The sequence below is a fragment of the Ambystoma mexicanum genome, chromosome 4q (genome assembly GCF_040938575.1).
Source record: "Ambystoma mexicanum isolate Mex_15411 chromosome 4q, UKY_AmexF1_1, whole genome shotgun sequence".
Classification (NCBI taxonomy): Eukaryota; Metazoa; Chordata; class Amphibia; order Caudata; family Ambystomatidae; genus Ambystoma; species Ambystoma mexicanum.
Genome location: NC_090928.1, coordinates 52,232,825 through 52,256,476, shown reverse-complemented (window position 1 = coordinate 52,256,476; position 23,652 = coordinate 52,232,825). Strand labels below are relative to the sequence as shown.

The following is a 23,652-nucleotide window of genomic DNA, read 5'->3' as shown; positions in this document are numbered from 1 at the left end:
ACATTCTACAAGAGCAGTGGAAATGGAACACAGTGAAGCCCAGAAGCCATCGGCAGGTGGGATTGGAAGCAAAAAAACTGCACACCAGAAGTGATCGTCATTCCCCTGAGAGGCGAAAACACAGACGTCCAAGAAGGTACGCACGATACATTGAAGTACAATCCCCGTCGGACAGCGAATCTACTTCTTCAAATGATGAACGCAGAAAGAAAGGATACGTATGGGCATTATGGAATGCAACCATAAAAGAACATGGGCCTCATTACGGGTTGGGTGGAGCAGTAAAAATGCGGCGGTAACACCATTACCACAGCATTACTGCTCCGCCCAATCCTGAGTTTGGCTGGAAAGTTGCAGATTTACCACCAGCATATTAGCGCCGGCGGTAATAGCAGCCACAATGGATGGACCCAATGGGAATGTGGATTTAGCACCAGCCACGCTTTGCCCCGCAACTCGTGACCAAGTAGCGCTGGAATGACTTGTTGTAATGCAATTTGCGTTGGTGGTATCCCGACAGATTTACCACCTGGATGCTGCCCAACTTGTGATGAGGCCCCATAGCCTGATCCTATTAATATAGGTGAATTGCACAGCAGCTGAATTTCTCATAAATACCAGAGCAACGATCAACGTAATCAGTGGGGAAGCGTACAACAAGATGCTGCACCCACCCAAACTAAAAGCACCCAGAGTAGACATTTATCCCTATGGAGATTTGCTCATACAAGTCTCACTCGGCCCGCATCCAACTACACGTCCTCAAGACAGAAACCGACAGTGAGTGCATCCTAAGTTTTAGAACAGCAGTGGACATGGGGCTGGTCCACATACTTGAAACAACATTTCCAGCATTATTTGAAGGACTAGTCAAGCTTCGAGACTGCAAGGTGAGGCTCCACATTGACCCATCAGTAAAACCAGTGGCCCAACACTATTGTAGCATCCAATTTAACATTTAAAAGCAGGTGGAAGGAGAGATCCGAAAATTATTAGATCAACATATCATTGAACCAGCAACAGGATCCATCCTCTGGGTATTCCCCATAGTACTCGTTCCGGAGAAAACAGCTCAATACGATTATGTGTGGACATGACAGGGCAAACAAGGCCATACAAAGAGAGAGAGAGACAACAGGCACCCAGAATACCAGACATGATCCATCTCCTATACAGGACCACGGTCTTCTCCAAATTAGACCTTAACAAAGGTTACCACCAGCTGGAGCTAGCCCACGAATCCCGCTACATTACCACCTTGGTACCCCATCTAGGACTGTACCGATACCAACGTTTAAGCTCCGGGGTATCCGCAGTGGCGGAGATCTTTCAGGAGGAGATACACAAGATCATTAGACACATACCAAGCTGTTTAAACTACTGCAATGACATTTGAGTGTTTGGCAAGTCAACGAAAGAACATGACGCCACACTACATTGAGTTTGCAAGGCGCTGGAGGAGGCCCGTCTAACACTAAATAAAACCAAGTGCAAAAGGATGCTCAAGTTCTTTGGGCATATAGTCTCTGAGCAAGGCGTGCAGCCAGACGACCCTGACAAGGTAGCAGCACCTCAAGGCCTGAAAACATCTCTGACTTATGATCTTTTCTAGGTCTAGTGAGGTATTGTTCTCGATACTTACAGGATTACGCCACTGTGAGCGCCTCACTGCGAGACCTCACGAAACACAAACAAGAATGTTTATGGACGCCGGAGTGTCAAGCTTCATTCGAGAAAATTCACATGTGCCTCTCGACTGCCGAAGACATGGCTTATTTCAATGCTGATGAATACACAGAAGTGCAGTGGAAGCTAGTCCATCAGGGCTTGGCACAATACTGACCCAACATGACCACAGGACACCCAAACGAGATCAGTGCTAGCTTATGCCAGCCATAGTTTATCTTGCACCGAGCAGGCCTAATCCCAGGCCGAAAAAGAAAGTCTGCAGTGGTGTGGGCGTGCAAACATTGTCATTGGTTTTCATACAGAAAAGAATTCACAGTCGCCACAGACCATCATGGCCTTCTCACAATCTATGGAAACCTAAAGCGAGGATGCCATCCATTGTATGGGCGGAGCCACGTTTAGGCTATAGTTGGAGGAAGTCACGAAGGGAACGGGGAAGTCCCTAGTTAGAAAATAAAGTTTAATGAAAGCATATGTGCCGTGTCGCCTCGAAAAGAGTGAGGCCCACTCGTTTTCCCTGGCGCGCCTGCTGAGCGGAACGCTACACTGCCCACCATTTACTGTTTTAGTTTTATGGAGCAGGGCCCATGCATTCCCGACTTGGTTAATAGTCCACCTCTATTAGGTGCTTCCATCCAATGTACTGATGTCTCATATGTTGCTTCCAGTTTATACTGAAGATTAGACTATCGTTTTACTGAAGATGAAGGTGGACACAATTCCAAGCAGCGCATAGGTATCACAGTTCCAAGAATATAAGGTACAAAATAACGCTATCAGCTCTGTGTTTTTTTTTTTTCAATCAGTCTGCAATAGTAATCAAGCATTGAATATAAGGGCCTCAGACTTCCGGGGGGGGGGCTCGTATGTAAGGGAAGAGTCCTGATGAAAGCAGTTTCGGTGTTGTGACAGTGATGAAAGCAGTTTCGGTGTTGTGACAGTAGGCGACATCTTGGAGCCACAGTTGAACACTGGGGGGGGACCCTTCCCCCAGGCCATGGCCACCCTCCTGCACACCAGTACTAAAAGCAGTCCTGCTAGTTGCCTCACTGCGGGTTGTGAGGGCTTTGCACATCCCAATAGTCCTGTAAATGGGTTCATTTCCAGTGGTTCCCCAACAATCAATGAAATCTTGGGCAGCACTACCGACCAGAACTGACAGACCCTCCGGCATTCCGACACCAAATGGAGTAAGCCCGCCAGGGTGCATCCACACCTAACACATACATCCAGCGTGGTAGGGAAGTGGCTGTGTAACCTGGCTGGGGTATGGTACACCTGATGCACAAAGTTAAAATGGATACGTTTATACCTGGAATTAAGGGAAACGTTTTGGGTCTGCTTCAATATATAGGCCCAGTCTTCTTCAATGGAATCTCCTAGGGTTATTTCCCACCTTCTCTTCAGGGTTTCCATCCCCTCTGTCCTGTCTACCATCAGATCACTATAGATCTGTGAGATCAACCGGCCCTCCCCCATGTGACTGAATTACCCTGTGCAGTAGATGCCACACCAGTGGTTGTGCTGGAAATTAGGAAAAGAATGTCTTAAAAGTGTAACAGTGCCGAAAATACAAGAAAATATCGAGGGCCGAGACAGCTCCCAGCTCTTTTGCTTGTTGTACCGTGAGGAACACCCCATCCACAAATAAGTCATCCAGGGTCTCTATTCTTAGCTTATCTGCCCATTGCAAATATACCCTCTCACTCGTTATGACCAGCCCCGTTATATGCTTCACTGGTAGGAGAGATTAGCATAGGCTGAAGATACTGCACCTCCTGGCCATCTTCCTCCATATCGCATATGTGATCAGAACCACATTTAGCGTGTCTGGTGGGACTTGGAACGCCCCAGTTATTGCTGCTTGTAGCAAGCTGGGCACCATCAAAGCCCATTCAACCTGAACATGCGGCCGCACAAAGTGTGTAGCGTACCCGTGCCCCAGGAATTGTGCCTCTGCTGCCCAATAGTAACGTTCGAGATCTAGTAAAGCTAAACCTCCTCTTGTAATCGGCTGGACAAGCGTTGTATAGGCTACTCTTGCTGATTTCCCAGCCCACAGTAGATCTAGGATCAATACTTGCAAGCGCCGAAAAAAGCCATCCGAGAACAGCAAGTGGACATTAACGAAGAGGTACATTTGTTTTGGAAGTATGATCATTTTGACAGTGGATATGTGCCCCAGGAGCGTGAGTGGAAGGTTTCGCCACCTCACTATCTTTTCACAAAGCCCTTCATTGGTCAACCCGTAGTTATCGCAAAATAGTTCTTCACAATTGGAGGATAGCATCAGCCCTAGGTATCGAACACCAGAGGACTCCCACCTAAGATCAAATACGTCTCAGTATTCTCTGGTTTCAACCGTGAGGGGGAACACCACAGACTTACTGTGTAGAATCCTAAAGCCAGAGAAAACCCCAAATCTGAGGCTCCCTTGCATCACTGGGTTTAAGTTAGTTTCTTTTTTTTAAACTTTGTTTATTGGCAGAAAGTCAAGACAGGCATACAACAGGGTACATTACAGCCATCAGGTATGAACACACAACATCGAGCAACACACGGAGGTAGGGTACCTCCTCTTTAGGAAGACCATTTAACGTTCGGAGCAGCCCAGCTTGGGCACGAGGAGACATGAGTTAGTGACATGGTGTGGCAGAGCGTGTTTGGGGGGGGGCCATCCTCTTTGCATCGTCCCTATTATTCAGGTAGCTGCGAAATTCTGTCCACACGTTTCTGGGTCGGGATGTAGGGGGCAATGACCCAATGTATTCCTCTTCGCACACTTGAGTCCAAGTAAGGGCTTTAAGCCACATCGAGAAGGTAGGGGGGCTGTGCCTCTTCCAGTTTTGCAAAATACACCTTTTTGCGACAATGGCTCCCACATTCAAGAACTTAGACATTTTCTTTGCACCTTCCCCCTCCCAGATTCCAAACAGTAGTGCAAGTGGGTTCATCTCCACTGGGGCCTCTATTATTTCGGAGAGTGCCTCTGCCACAGCCACCCAGAAAGTGTGAATCGCAGGGCATGCCCAGAACATGTGAATGTGGTCAGCGTCAGGAGATTTACACCTTGGGCATGTGCAGGACAGGGCACCAGCGAATTTCACCACTTTAGACGGCGTGTAGTAAAGCCTGTTGAGGAATTTGAATTGAATGCAGCGGAATCTGGCGCTCAGAGAGACCGTGCGTGTGTGTGCACACATCTTCCTCCACAGACCCTCAGGTATGTCTATAGCAAGTTCCCCAGCCCACGCCTCTCGGGGCCTGAGAGACCCGAACACCTTCTTCCCAAGCTGCATTTTGTACAGAGTGGATAGTACCCCCTTGGATCCGGCAGAGTTCGCAATGTACTGGAGTTCGGGTGAGTCAGGGGGTTCGTTTGGATACGAGGGCCACATGGCCCGGACCGCAGCTCGGAGCCTGTAGTACTGAAGCATCTCAAGGAGGGAGTTAGTATGTTCAGGGCGCCATGTTTGGGGGGTGATAAACGTTCACTCTGGGAAGAGGTCCGTCAAGCCCCGGTAACCAAGTTGTTCCCAGTATTGGGAGAGGTGCCGGTCATGTGTGGGGGAAAGTCCCGGAAACCGCCACAGAGGGAGCCACTTATAGTACGGGGGCAGATTCTGCTCGGTGTGCAAGATAGCAGTCCAAGCCCTTATCGTGGCAGTCACTGGGTCCGCTTGGGCTTCCGTTTGGAGCCCGTGTTGCAGCAATAGGGTCATAATGTTAGTTCCCTCTCCAGCCATTTTTTCGAGTTTTACATGCATAGGGGGTTTCTGAAGTACGTACCAGTGGGTGGCATGCTGGGCCTGGGCCACGTACCAGTACAATTGTAGGTCTGGTGCCGTAAATCCCCCTTTATCATATGGAGCTGTCATGTGTTGCCACTTCATGCGGACCGACCCAGAGTGCCAGAGGAATTGGGCACACTCCGCGTGGAGCTCTTTGAAGTACTGCCTTCCGTGCCAGATCGGGACATTAGTAAAGACGTAAAGGAGCTTGGGGACCACTTTAAACACTTTCTTGGCAACCTTTTTATGGACTTTGTTCCCGGCGAATTCCTTCTTTTTTGCTTTTTATATTGTTTGTAGGGTTTTGTCAGCTGTGGTATTGCATCAATACCTTGATTGCCACTGGTAGAGTTAAGTCATTTATCAAATTCTATGCATTTCCACTTGCGACTTCCCTTTGCATATTATCCATGAGTGCCAAATAATTGTCTCCACACTTGATTGTTCTTTCAAAAATCCTTTATATTTTATTTCTTTTTTACATTTTTTTTCTTTTTTTCTTCAAATATAATTTTGCCTCTCTACACGTGTTTCACCTTTGTTTAAATCACAAAGGATCTTCAGGAGAGATGTGGTAATAGTTTTATCTTTAAAAAAAAAAAAAACATATATATTTAGTAAAGCATAATTCGCCAAAGAAAAATCAGTTGTTTAGAAAACATCTTTTTCACTTATTTTTCATTCTTCCATTTTCAACCTTTTTGTTTAAAAAACAAATCATTGAAAAAAGCTTGGGGACCACTATCATCTTTATCAGTGACAGTTTGGCTGCCAAGGATAATGGTAGGTGTCGCCACTTGGAGAACTTGGAAACGATGAGCTGAGCCGCAGCTTCATAGTTGTCCTTTAATAGGGCCTTTTTGGATAGCGACACCTGTACTCCCAGGTACTTGACCCCGTTCGGAGACCAGCGGAGGGGGTAATCACATGTCGGCTGTTGTGTCGCTGCAGTGAGGGGGAAGATTTCAGACTTCGAGTAATTTATCTCAAACCCGGAGAAAGTGCCTATTTTGGTGACGTCTCTAATAATCTGGTTCAAGTGTGTGGAGGGATTTCTTATGTAGAGGAGGACGTCGTCTGCATATAGCGATATTACTTCCGGGTCATCAATTAACCGAATGCCTTTATTGGAGTGGCGCCCCCTAACATGGTCTGCCATGGGCTCGATGGCAAGTGCAAAAAGGAGGGGGGAGAATGGGCCGCCCTGGCGGGTCCCACGGTGTAGTTTAAAGAGGGGAGAAGGAACCGAGTTCACAAGGACCCTGGCCACTGGATCAGTATATAGGAGCTTTATGTAGGAGAGCATGTTTGGTCCCACACCCATCTTCTGTAGCACCGCCCATAGGTATTGCCATGCGACCATGTCAAAGGCCTTCTGGGCATCGAGAGTTACCGCCACCGCATCAGCGCTCGGGTCAATCCTGGACATTACGTTAAATAGACGGCGGATGTTGAGCGCCGTGGACCTACCCGGGATGAACCCACTCTGGTCCGGGTGAACCATGTGGGTCATAAAAGGGAGAAACCTATTTGCAATTATTTTGGCGAAGATTTTCATGTCCGTGTTAATGAGGGATAATGGTCTATAGGACCCGCACTCTTCCGGGGGTTTGCCCGGTTTGGGGATGACTGTTATTAAGGCTTCCCGTAAGGAGGGGGGGGGTGTGTAATCTGAGTGCTTCGGCCCAGACCCCGTGTAACACCGGTGCTAAGACTGCCACATGTTCCTGGTAAAACTCAGAGGTGAGCCCGTCCGGGCCGGGGGCCTTGTTTTTGGGAAGGTCTGATATTACCTGAACTATTTCTTCTAGGGTGAACGGGGCTTCAAGACACTCTCTGGTATCCCGGGAGATAACCGTCATAGGGATGCTTTCCAGGAGGTCATCTAGATCTCGATCTGAGTGTCCGGGTCGGGGGCCATACAGTTCGGCATAAAAGGTGGCGAATATGTCGAGGATGGAGCGGTCCGACCAGTGCTTAAGTCCCTTTTCATCTAGGATACAATCGACCCTGGTCCAGCCGCCCTCCGCCCGCACCGCTCTGGCCAGTGTTCTACCCGGCCTGTCCCCCTCTCCATATCTGCGGGCAGCGACCGGGCGGGCATAGTATTGGACCTCCCTTATAGCATGCGACTCGAACTGTTCCAGCTCAGCCCTGATCTCTGCTAGTATCTCTGGGGTCGGTGTAGCAAGGTGTTTCTGCTCGAGGGCCTTGAGCTTAATTTCCGAATTGCTTAGGGATTGCTTAATAGTCTTCAGGATACCTGCTTCTTTAGAGATGCACATCCCCCTGATATACACTTTGAATGCCTCCCACCTGACCCCCTCCGATGTCTCCTACGTGCTGTTATTTTCAAAGAATGTGGTAACGTCTGCTAGTATTTCAGCTTTGAATACAATGTCTGCCAGGGCGGCAGCTTTAAAGCGCCACGCAGGACGCGTTGGGCCCTCATTGCCGACCAGGATCTGTAGCAGCACCGGGGAATGGTCAGACAGCGTGCGTGTCAGGATCTTAGCTTCCGAGACCCTGCCCGCCAGCCCTCCCGAGAGCAAAAATACATCGATTCGCGAGGAGCTATCGTGTACAGTGGAGCAGAATGTATAGTCCCATTCGTGAGGGTGGAGAGTCCTCCATATATCGTGCAGATTGAGAGCTTCCATGTGTGAATGGAGTCGAGCCGCAGCTCGCGTCGTGGTTCTACGGGTGGTTGTTGTTCTATCTAAGGTGTTATCGATTATCAGATTCATGTCTCCCGCCCATATGATAGGGATATCTGGGTATCTCATCAGGATGGAGGCCACGTTATTAAAGAACTCGGGCGAATCAGTGTTGGGCGCATATACGTTGACCAGTATGCAGTCTGCATGAGCCAAGGTGCAATGTAAAATAACATATCTGCCTTCTGTGTCGATGTGTGACGAGTGGAGTGTGAAGTTTAGAGATTTATGAATAAGTGTCAGGACCCCTCTAGCTTGAGTAGAATATTGAGTGTAATACCTATTGAGGCCCCAGGTGTGTGCTATAGTGGACGATAAATGTTTCTGAGCGTGCGTCTCCTGCAGTAGGAGCACCTTAACCCCATGTCTCTGTGCATATGCCGCGATCCTTCGCGTCTTCGTGAAATTAGTCAGCCCCCGGACATTCCAAGACATCATCCTGACTGCCATGTCCCCGGTTTACGGAACATCCCAGGTCAAGCATCTAGTATTGTTTCTCTCGATGTGTGCCGCCCCAGAAGACTGCTGCCACCCCCCGGAGCCAGTCTCAACTCCTCTGCCATTTTGTATATAATCAACCCCAACTTCTGCCACCCCCTCCCTCACCGCCCTACCCCAACCAGCAGTGTGTGAAAACCCACCCAAACCTTGACCCATTGCACGCCTTCCCCAACTTGGCGGCACCGGGAAACTAGCCCAACCGGGGCCAAAACACAAACATTTAGATACAGAAGAGATTGCAGCCGCAGTGGGGGCTGCCGCTGCCATTCTACCCACTTTTACTAGTATCCGTTACAATAACAGCATATCTAACTGGACTTCAGCTGACAAGTAAACAATTTCAAGGAAAGGATATTGGAGCACTTGGAATCCACGGAACAAACCTAGTTGACGCATAGCCGCAAAAGTATATTTTACGTCTCTAGAGTACGTTTATGCACGATGTTGTATCCCTATGTGGTCAAGGCTCAGAGTGTGGCGCCGCAGGCCTAGGATCTCCCTGTACATTCCCCCCACCCGAATGATCCGACAGGGAGGGGGGGGTTCGGAGCCTACCAGGGCGGCTCATGGTATCTGTACCACCATCCCCAACACCCATTACAGGATATTACAGGTTTAGACCTTAAGCGTCTTCCATCCGCTCCTCGGGAGGGTCAGCCGGCGGGATCTGCGCCTCGATAAACTTGACGGCCTCATCCGGGACAGTGAAAAAGTAGTGTTTGTTGCGGTGGGTGAACTTGAGGCGGGCAGGGAAGAGCATTGCATATTCAATTTTCCGCTCTCGCAGTAGCTTCTTCACTCCGTTGAATTGGCGCCTTTCCACCTGAACTGCCACCGAGAAATCGGGAAAGATTCTGATGACTTGGGAGTCCATCCTTAGTTCCCCTTTTTCCCTGGCCAACCAGAGGATATGATCCCTGTCCTTATAGCTCAGTAGCTTTGCAATGATTGGCCTCGGGAAATCTCCGGGTTTGGGTCGAGGTGCTAGGGATCGGTGCGCCCTCTCCATGGTAAAAAACGGCGAGAGTGGCGGGTTGTCAAGGAGGTCCTTAAGTAGTTGTTCGACCGCCGTTTCCATGCGGCCCTTCAGCGCAGATTCGGGCACCCCCACAATGCGTACATTGTTCCTCCGGGACCGCGATTCCAGGTCATCGCATTTGGCCTTTACCTGTTTCATGTCATGGACAAGTTGTGAAACCGTGTTCTGTAGGGTGTGGACGTTATCCTCGTTTGCCCCGATCCTCTGCTCCGTCTCTGCGATTCTGGTCCCGTGCTGTTCGATCTTCGCTCTCATTGAGGCGGTTTGCATTGATGTCATCCAGCTTTTCATGGAAGGCAGCAAAGTTTTTAGCCATGGATTCCATCATCGTGGAGAGGTCGGCCTGAGGGGGGTCCTGGGCGCACTCCTCTTCCTCTTCAGGTGGTGGAGAGGACACCGCGCGCTCCGCCCTAGGCGCCACCTTTGCGAATCTGTCCATGGCGCCTGGTTTACCATTAGGCCTTGGCTTACTGGGCATCGTTGTGGAGGGAACAGATCCGGCTTGATAGGAGGTAGTGGCGGAGTATCGTCCCCAGGCCGCGCGTTCGTGAGTGCGCCACAGCGCGATGTAGGGGGTGTTTGGGGGCCCCGTCAGGTCGGAGGAAGCGAGGCCCAGTCCAGGTTTGTGCGCCCACTTCGCCGCAGGGACCCCCGCCGCAGCCCTCCAGGGGTGGAGAATCAGGTTCGGGTGTGGCGGCCGAGAGCACCCTCGGGCCGTCCAGTCCGCATCCAATGGAGGCGATCTGGCCTCTGTCGCAGCCACAGCGTAGGGTGTATATTGGGTGTGAGCCCACCCAGGCCTCCGTCGCGCGGAGTGGGGGCGCAGCGAAGGAGCTTCACAAGGCCCGCGGGGGCGGCACGGAGACAGCAGCGGGGTGTGAGTCGCCCAGTATGCAAGCCAGAGGTGCCTCGGAGCGGGGGGCCCAACAGGCCCGCGAGGGCGGCGTGTCAGAAGGCTGCAGGTCGTCTCATCCGGTGTTGGCAAGGAGGGGACGTCGCACCACATGGCCCAAAGCCCGTGCCTCCCTTTCCCAGCACCGTTTCTCGCCAAAATTACACCCAGGTAGACAGGATGATAGGGGGACCAAAATCGTTGTGGTTTCGTAGTGGAAGTATTCCGTATACCGCCGATGTCCAACAGATTGTCGTGGGTAGAGACGGAGCTCATCGGCTAGGCAGCCATTTTCCTCGGCTGCTCAACAGCGCCCCCCGGTTTAAGTTAGTTTCTGGATCTTTCTTAGGCCTGCTGCAAGCCGTTCCATAGCAAGGGCAAACAGTAGCGCAGACAGAGGACAGCCCTGCCTGGTCCCTCTTTTCATGTCGAAGTGCGCTGTTGGTACTCGCCCTATTACGATTTTTGCTGAAGGGTTTGTATATAGAAGAGAGACCAATTTGATGAAGTGGGACCCCAGCCCTAGTTTTTGTAGTACTGCAAAGAGGTAGAACCATTCATCTCTTTCCTCTGCTTCTCACTGAGAGTGAGGTCCTGTTTCCACCCTCCTGGCCATCTGTTGTTTTCCTGCACATGTGGAGTTTGTGCCTGGCTGCTGACCATTCCATTAGATAGGTGCACTTTCTGTGCATTACTGCTCCTCCAGGGGAATTATTGAACCTGAAAAATCGAAATTGGAAAAAAATGAGAAGAAAAAGAAAAAAATGAAATTTGCATAAAATTGTTGGAAAGGACTGTTTTATTTGGCATTTTCATGGACCGGCAATTTTGGAGCTTTTTAATACCTGGAGCTGCCTTGCTATTTTGAAAGCACAAGTTTTTCCCACTCTTGCCTGCTTATTTGACTGTTTTTTGGCCCTTCCAAGATGGCCGCTGTGGTTTTCTTTGTTGTGTAGGCAGGCTGTGCTGAACCACCTCTCCCTGTGCTGCACTCCCATTGGTTGCTGAGTGTTTTTCTTCCATCCAATCAGGGACCGGCAGGCTTTAGCCGGCCCCCAGCAAAGGCCCACTTCTAAGGCCCCTGTCTGCTCCCTGTCTGCTTCCGGAACGCTAATTGAGGTCCTCCCTGCACCTTAACCACAATGATGCTGCCACCTCACTCCTCTAAGAAATCCGGTCTGCTTTGATTTTGCCTCCTCCAGAACTATGGGTTAGTTCCCTCTGTACGGACTCACTCCTACTGCCTTTGAATATCACTGTTCTTTCTGCTTGTTACTCCCATGTTGTCATCCTTATGCGCAGTGCTTCCTAAAACCCTAACGGTTTATGGTAAAAATCTCAACAAAAAAAATCTCGAAAAAAAATGCCGAAAAAAAAGTCGCATTTTTTTTAATGACGTTTTTTATTCGAAATGGGGGCGGTCCCCCCTCGCCCCCCTTTTTTGAATTTTATTTTTTTTTAACCAATTTTTTTTAAATCCTGGACCCCAAAATAAATATATCATTAAAAAAAGAGAAATGTGACTTTTTTTTCGGTCTTTTTTTTTTACACCTTATTGTTAGTCGAGATTTTTTCGATATTTTGACTGACCACCTTTGCTAACATTTGATTCCAAGATTGAAAAGTCAAATCCTGCTGTTTTTGCTTTGTGCTGTGAAATCCTGCTGCTTTTGCGTTGTGCTAAAAAGTCAAATCCTGCTGTTTTTGCTTTGTGCTAAAAAGTCAAATCTTGCTGTTTTTGCTTTGTGCTAAAAAGTCAAATCCTGACGTTTTTGCTTTGTGCTAAAAAGTCAAATCTTGCTGTTTTTGCTTTGTGCTAAAAAGTCAAATCTTGCTGCCCATTGCAAAATTCTCTGTATTTTGCTTGTATACTGTTGCTTCTCTGTAACTTGCCAGCCAATCGGGTGAGTCGGTTGTGTGACCTGTAATGGGTGGACCGCGTGGTCCAACAATTGCGCCTAGACCTAATACACCCCACTAAACAGAAGCCACGTGAATCATCTATCAGCCCAGTGACCTCACCACTCTCTTTTGTCCCACACCTACCTGCCTTAGCACCCCCAGTATCTCCATCCTCTCCTCGCTTCCACCCCACAGCGCTTTCTGTTTCTCTTATCTTTTCCAACTGCTTCTCCGTTGACTATCCTTCTCTTCTCACTAAGTCTGGTAGGAAGAAGTTCAAAAAGGATATCTTGGCCTCCAATCCTGGCCTTCATATCGCCGATACCTACTCCAGTGCTTCCTCCAGACAGACCCTCACTGACATCCTCTTTGTCGTTCCTTCGCCAGATCTATGGACTCCTCATATGGTCTCTGTGCTCTGCCCTATCTCCTCCTCTCTCCTTAATGGTGGCACTCGCTGGGAAGTTCTCATGGCTTCCTTCGACTCCTCTATAGTCATCATTAATGTATACCTAAATGGCACTGTCATGGTCCAAGGCCCTCAGGCCAATCTCGTCCTCTTTGATAGGCGCTTCCCTCGCCTCATCAATTTCCTCTCCCCCCTTGGCTACCTTGCCCTCTCTCTCCTCCTCCTCCTCTGCCCCTCCTAGGGCTCTTTCTCTTCCTCAGGGCGTACCTCTGATCTGTACCCCTCCCCGGAAGGTCTTTAAGGCAGGCAATCTTCTTCTTTTGTCCCGGCCACATAGGCAGTCCAGCACCGAAATGCTATGGCAATTCCCTTTTGAACAAGAGTACCAACAGCAACCCCATACATGTGTCTCAGCCTTGTTGGGCCTCATCAGTGAGGTGAAGCTGTGCCTCTCTGAGCACCGTGAGCAGGGAGTCCACGTCTGGTTGCCCCCAGGTAACTTAGGGTGACCAACCCCAAGTTCCTTCCAAAAATACAAACCCGCAAGGAGCGGGCCAACCCTGCTGCAATCTCTACCCCTCCTGTTGCCTCCCAGGCTCTTTGCAATGCCCTTGCCTCTCACTTCATTTAAAAAACCCAGGACATCCTGTCCACCCTCTCCACCTACACCCCTCCTCTCCCCTCTCCATCTGTGCTTGATGACCCTCGTTTAGCCACCCCTCACCATCCTTCTCATCCTTTTCCTCTTTTCTCCCCTGACGAGGTCGCTAGACAAGTCCAATCTATGAAAGCCTTGTCAAAACAGGTTAATCCCTGTTCCTCTAAAACCATCAAGGACCACATTGACACCCTCGCTCCGGCCCTTGCTGATTTTTGCAACCTCTCCTTTGCCTCAGGATCCTTCCCCTCCCCTCTGAAGCACTCCCTTGTGCATCCTTTTCTCAAGAAACCCACAGCTGATCCTTCTTGTCCAGCTAACTATCGGCCAATTTCCATTACTCCCTTTCTGGGCAAACGCCTGGAAAAGTTGGCCATCTCTCAGCTTAACCTTCATTCCAATTCTGTTGGCTGTCTCCATGACCACCAGTCTGGCTTCAGAGCTGCCAGAAACACAGAAACTGCTCTCCTGAACATCCGTGAAGATCTGCTTTCCAACCTTGACTCTAACTCGATCTCTCTTCTGCCTTCGACACGGTCAACCATACCATCCTGCTCAACCGTCTCTGTGAAAACCTGGGTATCACTGATCAGGCTCTGGCCTGGCTGACCTCTCTCCTCTCAGATCGACCCTCCCAGGTCCAACTTGGGTTCTACCTTTCGTTTATCGTCCTCTATACCTGTGGTGTTCCCCAGGGGTCTAACCTCTCGCCCTGGCTTTTCAACCAATACCTGGCAACTCTCACCCACTGCATTGCCACTTTCTGCTCAAATTTCCAGTGCTACGCTGACGACACTCAACTCATTTTCAGGCTGCCCTCTGCCACCTCCTCTCCCTCTGTCATCTCTGATTGCCTAACTGCCATTCAAGATTGGTGTGCCACCAATGATCTTTAACTGAATGCCAGCAAGACGGAGATCCTTCTCATCGGCACACCTTCACCATCATTTCCCCTCACTCTCGGCCGGCCTCCCTTGGCCCTCCTCCTACCCCCACCTGCGAGGCTAAGAACCTCTGGGTCATCTTTGACTCCACCCTTTCCTTCTCCGCCCACATCTCTGAGGTCTCTAAAAAGTCAAATTTCCTACTGCATCTCCTCAGAGCTACTCTGCCGCTCCTCTCCTTCCCCCAGAAGCTCATGGTATCCCAAGCTCTGGTTCTCTCTAGGATGGACCATTGTAACAGCCTCTTTCTAAATCTACCTGCCTCTACTCTCTGCCCTCTGCAACTAATCCAGAACACGACTGCGAGACTTGTCCTTGGCCTCAAGCCCTGGGATCGTATCTTTCCAGCTCTGAAATCTCTCCATTGGCTCCCAGTGGATGCAAGGTTTAAATTCAAAACCCTCTGCATTGTCCACAAGGCTTTCTGGGGCCTGGGTCCAAAATACCTTCAGCTATACCTCAGCAAATACCTCCCCTCTCCAGCTCTTTGCTCCTCTACCTCCAACTCCCTCAGGGTCAGTCGTTTTACAAAGAAAAGAGCTGGGGGTAGATCTCTGTCTTCGGCTGGGGCCTCCCTCTGGAACAGCCTCCCCACCACTCTAAAACCTGAGAACTATCTCTGGTTCCGGAAGCACCTCAAGACCTTCCTCTTTTCTTCTGACTTCGCTCCCCCTCTCCCCTGCTGATCTGTTCTCTCTTGGCACTGTGCACCTGGCCACCCTCTGTCCTCCGGGCCCAGGTACCTGCTCACCCCGCCACCCTCCCGCAATGCCCCTGCATTGGGGTCTGTATCTGTACCCATACAGCCCCCCCTTTTTTTCTTCCTGCACTTATCAGACCTACCCTGTCTTCTGCCTCAAACCTAGCACTTGCAAATTGCTGGCGGCACTACCACTGTTTGTTGCCTTTATTATTTATTTATTGTTATTTATCTGTTTCTCCTCTGCTTCGCACTTTCCACTTCTCCCCCTTCCATGCACTTTTCCCCTCCCCCTCTCCCATGCACTTGCGCGTTCTCAATGTCACCGGGCCTAGTAAGATCGCTGTTTTGTTCTTCCCTGTTCCCCTCCCTTGCCTTGTCGCGCTCTGAAACACTTGTGTACGAGCGCAATAGAAATAAAATATCAATCAATCAATCAACAGAGTCGAAGTCTTTATCAGTGTTCAGAAGTACCGCAACTGCCTGAGACGAAGGGGCCAACACCTCAATGATCCCAAAAAAACAGCAGAGCCCAAAAGTGGTGCGTCGCCCGGGGACGAAGCTCGCCTGATCCGCCAGTACCAGACCGGGCATCAATGGGAGTAGCCTTCTGGCCAAGATTTTGGCAAGTATCTTATTGTCAACATTTGTTAGGGAGATTGGCCTATACGAGGCACAGTCCTCAGGTTTTTTTTCAGGTTTATGTAGTAACACCACATCTGCTTCATGCACAGTGGGGGGTTGGGGGGGGAGTCCCTCTTGCAGTCGCTTCTTCATAGACTCGGAGAAGGATTGGTGCCAAAGTAGGGGCGAAGGCCTTGTAAAACTCCCTTGTTAACCTGTCAGGTCCTGGTGATTTGATCAGGGAGTTCTTTAATTGCTGGCAAGATTTCATCTTCGGTGATCGATTTATTGAGAGATTCCCGTAGGTGCGCTTCCACCCAGTATAGCTCAGTTTTTTCAAGGTAGCCACATAGGGCTTCTGGGTCTCTCTGACATTTGGAGCTATACAGATCTTGATAAAAGGCTCGAAACACATCAGCAATGTCTTCTTCGGAGTGAACCATCTCTCCTTGGAGGTTCTTCACACATTCTACGAGGGGCGCACATCTATCTGGAGCTATCATTTATGCCAGGAGCACTCCCAGTTTCTGACCCTCGCCATATTGCCGCACATGATGTCCCTGGGCCAGAAACCGGATTTCCCGATCAGCGTTCGTCCTAAACTTATCGAGTTCCTCACGGAGTTGGGCTAGGGCCTGGGGTGCCTGTTTTTCTACATATTCCTCCTCTAATGCGTTAATCCGGTTTTCCCCATCGGTGATTTCCCTTCTAATGACCCATAGAATTCCATTTTCTTTGGACATGCAGACCCCTCTGATGTAACATTTAAGGGTCTCCCATAGAACTCCTTCAGAGGGGACTGATCCCTCATTATCTTGGAGGAAGGACTGTATTTCTCCCCGCAGTTCCTGAGCAAATACCAGGTCCTGGAGCGCCCCCGATTTGAACCGCCATGAGTAACCTCCCCTCCCACCTATCTCTGGCGTGCACTCTAGCAGCAATGGGGAGTGATCGGACAGCGTTCTAGGGAGAATGTGACTGCTCCCCCACTGGAACCCCCCTCCCGGCACACTAATAGATAATCTAATCTGGAGCTTGAGCCATGAACTCAGGAGTGGTATGTGTAACTCGGACCTCTAGATGTTGTTGCCTCCATACATCAAAGGAGATTTTATGTCGTGCAGATTTCTCGCACTTGTAGGTTTGCCCTAGTCATTCCACCCTGGCTCGCTCCCGATCTACCCCACAGGGGGTCTAGTGTGGTATTCAAATCCCCTCCCCACACAATGGTGGCTGTTTGGTACACAGCTAATTGTGTCATAACCCTGTCGAATGCATTTGTGCAATCTACGTTTGGGACATATGAATTCACCAGGGCCACCTGTATCCCCACCAGCACTCTGTGTACTAGTAATGTCCTCCCAATTCCATCTCTAGCAACCGATATTATCTGCAATTTCACCCCTTTGCTTTTCAAAATTGCTACTCCTCTGGCATAGGAGGAGTAGGAGGAGAAGTACCTGTGGCATCCCCAGCCAGCACCCCATTTACATTCGGAGGAAGGAGTAAGGTGGGTTCCCAGGAGCAGAGCCACATCAATGTCTTTCCGTCCTCTAGCCCAGATACCCTCTGCTCCACCTCATCCAGGTGGTCGCCATGCTTGTCCAGACTGTGTGTAGTAGGTCGACCTTGGACCGCGGATGACAATGAGTCCAGTTTGGAGTCCAGACAACCGATGCCTGCCTTTAAATCTAACAGAAACTCTCTAATGTCCACCTCCAGAGCTTGGGCAGCGCTCTCTGCCGTCTCCCCCGTTGATTCGGATGTTTCCGCCTGAAGCTGTGGTCTGGGTGTCCTGTCAGAGGCTCCACTTTTGAAATGAAGTTTACGCTTCATTTTGTCAGATTTCCCCATATTCAGTGACAGTCTTTCTTGGTGCTGACACAGTCTGTCCAGAAGTGGTTGCGGAAGTCAGGGATGCCCTCCCTCCACCGCAGTGTGGATACAGAGTTTCGGTTGTGTGCGGTCCCAGAGTTAGGCAGGTGTGTGCATCTATGAGTGGGGTCGTCAGGCTCAGTGGTTGCAGTCTGTCCGCCCCCGACTCAGGTAGTCTGCCGCGGTGTCCAACCCCACTCCTGGGGAGATGGCATTCCAGGGTTGTCCTTCGGCAGGATGATGTCCCCCGGGGTTGACCCAGAACTGCACTGATCGTTGTAGTGTGCCCTAATCTTGGATCTCTCCTTCTGTCCCTCCACGTGGGCCTTACAGGATTCTCCCCTTCTCCAGGATGCACTGTTAATGAGGGCACCTAGCAGGTAGTCTCCTTTTACCTTCTCACCTCGTCCCACCTGGCTCTCCCCCTACTCACTGTTTTATAGTATGCTGGAGTGTTATGTTAGTAACCAGGTTTCCCCACGAGTCTCTCTCTTGGTGGCAGTGTTGTTTGTCAGATGGCTGACACCTTTATGCTCACTGGAGCGGGGCAGGTTCCAAACTGCCCCGACCCACATGCTGTATGTTGGGTTAGTGGGTGGCCGTGTCAGCAAACTGCCTCTGCCGACTTGGTCTTGTTGTAGCTACACAGCTGGCTCTCCCTTTGCGCAATGTTTTGCAGTGTGTTGGCGCCTTTTATTAGATTCTAGGTCTTCCCAAAGGTCCCTCTCTTGACGACAACAGTATTTGTCATATGGCTAACACTTGACATTCACTGGGGGGACGGGCTCCAGACTGCCTCCGACCCCCAGCTATGTGTTGGACCTGTGGTGGCTGTGCCGGCCTGCTAGCTCTACCAGCTTGTTTCCGTCATAGGTAGATAACTGCTTCTACCTTCACTCCCTATTTTGTGGTATGTTGAAGTGTTATGTTAGCGGCCAGGCTTTCCCCCTAATTCCTCCCCGTCGGCGGTGTTAGTTGCCCGATGGATGGCACTTTGATGCTCACTAGGGGTGGGCTCCAAACTGCCTCCGACCCCCAGCTAATTGTTGGATCAGTGGGTGGTTGTGCCTGTTTGCTGGCTCTGCCAGCTTGATCCAGCTGTAGTTAGACTGTGGGCAAAAAACACTTTCGCTCTCCTTGCTGATTTTCTACAATGTGGGTTGATGGTCAGACACCAGGAGTATGCTCCACACTGCTCGTGGCCCCTGTAATGTTGTGTCATGCCTCGAGGGTTGCTGTTGTTATTCAGGGGGCAGTGGCTCAGTGTTGCAGCATGGAGGGTGCCTGCTCCTTCTCTCAGCTGTGCAGCAGTATCCCGGCTCGGTGAACAGCAACTTTATCCTGCCGGAATTGTTGGCCTGATGTCACACCAAACTCCGTTGGTCCACCCTCTACTCCAGCGGTCGACAAAGGGCACCACGGGTCGGGGGCCAAGAACGGGCTCCGCACTGCCTCTGCTCTGCGTTACACTGCTTCCCAGTGTGAGTCTTTGCCTATACGGAGGGTCGTGGGCCGGCGTACCGCTGTTGGAGGGTACTGGATTCCTCTTCTCGCTTATGCCCCTGCCGCATTCCCTCCCCACCTCCCCCGCACACTGGTTCGGTTTCCTTGAGGGAAGCGGCCCGAGCTGGTGGGCTCTCTGACTTGTTCTATATGCCTCTCTCAGCCCCCCAGTGTTGTGGGTATCTTCTTTCAAGGGCCAGTGGGTGGGCCGATTTGCACGTCAACCTCACTGTTGTGCTACTACGATGAGCTTCTCTGCAGCGGCGTCACTGCCGTTACACCTGCTATCCTCCCGTGCACTCCCTCTGACCAACAACTACAAGCTCCCCAGGAGGCTCACGGGCCTATTCACCGCCTCTGCGTAGTTTGCTGCCTCTTCGCTGCGCTTGTGTCCACCTGCCGATCTAAGCACCACATCTGTTCTCACGGTGACGGACGGGCTCCCAGGAGGCCCCACTCCTACACTGGTGCCGGAGGCTGCTTAGGACTCTTCCGACACATTTAGTGTGTTGCTGTCATCGTCTCTGACGCTATTATTTGCAGGATAACTGGGAGCTCTTCACAGAGCTCAAGGAAGAGCCGCCATCACGGTTGGGCTCTCTAGCGCCACCTACAATGCTATCACCTTATCCATGACTGCAAATGTTCTCAGCTGGGCTTTCTGGTAATAGCTCTTCTCTTGTCTGGCTTGTGCAGCTTAGAAGTGGGTAGCATCAGCTTTCTGACCAGTTACTTTCTTTCTTTACTGTTCTGTATGCTGGTATGGTTTTCCTAGCCCTCTTTTAGGGCATCAGGCATATCCCTGCAATTCCTGCCGTAGACTAGTGGCAACTGTAAAGACCCTGTGGATGAATGAGGGCTCTTCCAAACTGGGAACATGGCGCAGGTAATCAGCGTATCCCAATTTCAACCATCTTCATCTAGGAGCTTTCTGAACAACTGCTTTAGGGTTTAATGCAGCCGTTCTACTGACCTGTCCATCTGGGGATGACAAACAGAGGTGCGCAGCATCTTAATGTTCATCAGATACTCCATCTACGTCATTCATTTTGACATAAAACTGTTGTTCTGATCCATCAGGATTTCTTTTGGAAACCCCACTCAAGTGAAGAACGGTACCAGGACCTTCCGAAAGGCTTTGGTGGTGTTGTTCCAAAAGGGAAAGGGCTCTGGACACCTGGTGGCATAATACATGATTACTAAGATGTACTTATTGAGTAAGGTAAGGGGCACTATCTTATAGAACAACTTAAATGTAAAAGAACTTTTTTGATGGTCTTTCAATTTGAAAACTTTCCGGCAGATATAAGGGTACACTGTCTCCCACAATATATCCTAAAAAGGTGACGGTGTCACAAACTAACTTCCACTAGCCTGCAAAAGCACAAGTACGACAAAAGTATAAGGGAGAAGAAAAGGGGACTACGATGTGAGATTAAGGAAATAATGCCTACTCCAGTCTCTCCATCAGAAATTGCATTACGTATCAAGAGTACTAAACAAAGCAATAGAAATTGGCTTTGTGAACTTAAAAGTATCTAACAAACTGTAAGATAGTAGGGGTTTGCCACTTTATGTAACATCAATGACACTCAGGACTTCTGGCATTGCGTAAAATGACTTGTCTACTTGGAGGAGGCGTGGACCCATTACATAAAAACTACTCTTGGGGAAACAGCTTGACACTGAAGTATGGCAGGGGGCCAGTCTAATTTGTGTGCTGGGAATTTCACAGAAGTAGACCTGGATAACCTGATACAGGGTAGCAAGGTGTCTCGTGCCCCAGGATCAGACCGTCTCTAATCCCTCTCTTTGGAGCAGAATTCTCATTCCAGGTTTTCAAAAGCATTTGCACGACTAACAGGATTCCAGCCTCTTTTATTAGCATACTGCTAAGTGATGTATTATGTTCTTTTCACACCACAGGTTGCATTTCATGATGATTCTCCCCATTTCTCTGAAGACGAGTGGAAACCTTTGCAAAACTGGGAGAATAAACTTTACAGGAGTGTGATGAGGGAAATTCAGCAAGCTTTCAACTCACTTGGTAAAATTAATATTTGTTTTATATGTACAGAATTTACATTCTGCAGTTTTTTTTACTCAACGTCTTGAATTTATTTTGTTTGTATTCTTCCATTTGACTACTAACTGTAAAGTATAATTATTTTTTTGATATAAAATTCTATGTTTTTCTGATTGTTGTCTGCATAATTGTTTCATCAAAGTAATCTAATGTGCTAAATGTGAATGCCTTCCTTTCTTAATTTTAAATTTAAATACATCTGGGTCCTAATGATCGTTGTTTAAAGACGACTATGGCAGAGTGTTATCGGTCAAATAATCAGTGAAGGAACATAGTTAAAATGATACATTTATTGTTTCATTTTTTTTATTACTTCCCATACTTTCTCAGAGCTTTTAGTCTGTAGTTGAGCTATCTTTCTCCCACTTCTCAAGTCTGTCATTTTTCTTTTCTCCTGGTACAGCTATATTTTTTTGTAATCCTGCCACTCTTCCTCCCTTTATTCCCTTTATTATACCTATTTCTTCAATGCTTCACATTCTTGGATCATTCGCTTTATGTCATGATTTTTTTCACTAAACCGAATGTGGTTCTCTTGAGGAATGTAGCACAGCACCGATTCTCCTATACACTGTTAGAGTTATTCCAGTCTCTACTATTCTATGATTTGGTAATCTCTAGTCAGGGAATAGGGAAACACTGGATAGGGCTGTACCTGGACAGAACCCTAGAAAATAAAGTAAACACAATAACTCTCCAGAACAATATGGATGCCCAACAATATCTGTTCCAATAATCAGTAATCAGATGGCCAAACTCAGGGATTGGGATCACCTCAATCTGGCTGTCCCCATTTGGGTGGAAGGAAATTGAGGACTACTGAAAAAACCCCTTCCATTGCGGAGAGAAAAAGTAGAGACACGTGAAAATAAGGATTGATGTCTCTAAATTGTGCACAACCAAACATACAAGTTAAAACTATAACTGAAGGCCACCAGTATGTTACACGTTTTGCGTCATGTGTTTAAGACCCAGATGTTGTTTCATGAACATAGAGGTGGCCTACAGAAGCCCAAGACGGACAAGCAGCCTTCTTTTGTTGAACATTTGAGGGCATATTGCGCAGTTCTGTGGGTGTCCATGCTCTATCGGTAAACAGGCTGATCCAAACCGACCTCTAATGTATCCTTTTCTAACATGTTTGCAGCATGGGCTTCAGCCAGATCTTGCTAAAGGTCCACGAATTACAATAGCGGTCACTGATTTTATTTTGTACTCCTACCCACCAAACACCCCATTTAGTTTCCCTTTATTGGGTTTGCAGACGTGGGTACAGAGTTCCCAAAAAAAGGGCCTGAAAACCAACAGCCAACTAGCAAATGGCGTGGCCAAAAAGTGGTATGTGATACAACAGATTGTACCAGGAGAGCCCAGATATCACTAATACGTTTTTGGCAATTTTCTGACATATTTTAATACATGCTGGAGGGATTTGTACCAAACCATAAAAGTATTGTAAGTTACACCAGACATAGGTTTCCACAGAGGTCAAGCACAAAACTGTCCATTTGCACCCTGGGCGGGGGGAACAATTGGCTTCAACCCCCGGTGTAAGTCTGTTTGAAGTCGCCTAATGGATGGCTCCCGACGCCGCCATCTTCCCCCCACCCTCTGTCCCCGTTTTGTTTCTTCTATTAACCCCCCCTTACCTTATTTCGGATGTGGCGGCTCTCGCCGCCCAGCCACACCTTCCTCTCAGCTTCCCACGGCAACCATGGAAAGGGAAGACGGGTTCCGTACGGAGCCCCAGCTTCCCTGTCAATGGCAGCCATGTTAGTAAAGGATTTTCCTTCCTTCCTTCGCTCGGGCTGTTAACTGGGGCTGCGGCCCGTTACCCCCGTGGAGCGCGTACATAATGCAACAGTGGTTCAGACGTAGGTGAGCAAAAATGTGTCTATTGAGAATGAATTGTAAAACTCTTTTGGTAATGCCGCACCCGATGAAGTGGTACAAATCGTTTCAAAGAGTCCAGCCTATAGTATGTTTGGAAAGTTTCATGAAGATTTGTTGAATGGCACCAACATTATATGCCACCCAAAAAGTGCACTTCCTACGCTTTGTCCAAGTTACTCATAGCTTGAGAGTTACTTTCACCCATTCTGTAACATATACATTTCCGGAACTTGTGATTCTGCTTAGATTTACATGCTTTGCATAGGCCACCATCTAGTGGTTGGTGAAGAGTATTAAATCTCGTTGTTTTTCAATTTCGACAAAGGGGCGTACCTGCCACACTATCCCTACCCTACATATGCAGGTACCCATGATCCTTCACACGTCAAAGTAAGCAGATAGAAGCCACAGGAAGATGATTACTGGTAA

The 23,652-nt window shown here is 49.1% G+C and overlaps 1 protein-coding gene across 3 annotated transcripts in view; it reads left to right on the top strand.

The window, feature by feature from the left end:
- The window catches only part of LOC138467454 (zinc finger protein 300-like), a 392,645-nt gene that overhangs the window by 46,133 nt on the left and 322,860 nt on the right, over positions 1 to 23,652 (top strand). For all 3 annotated transcript variants that reach the window (XM_069607459.1, XM_069607458.1, XM_069607457.1), the window contains exon 2: positions 21,171 to 21,291. In XM_069607459.1, coding sequence (XP_069463560.1) covers positions 21,171 to 21,291 — 121 coding nt within the window. The remainder of the gene's footprint in view (positions 1 to 21,170; positions 21,292 to 23,652) is intronic.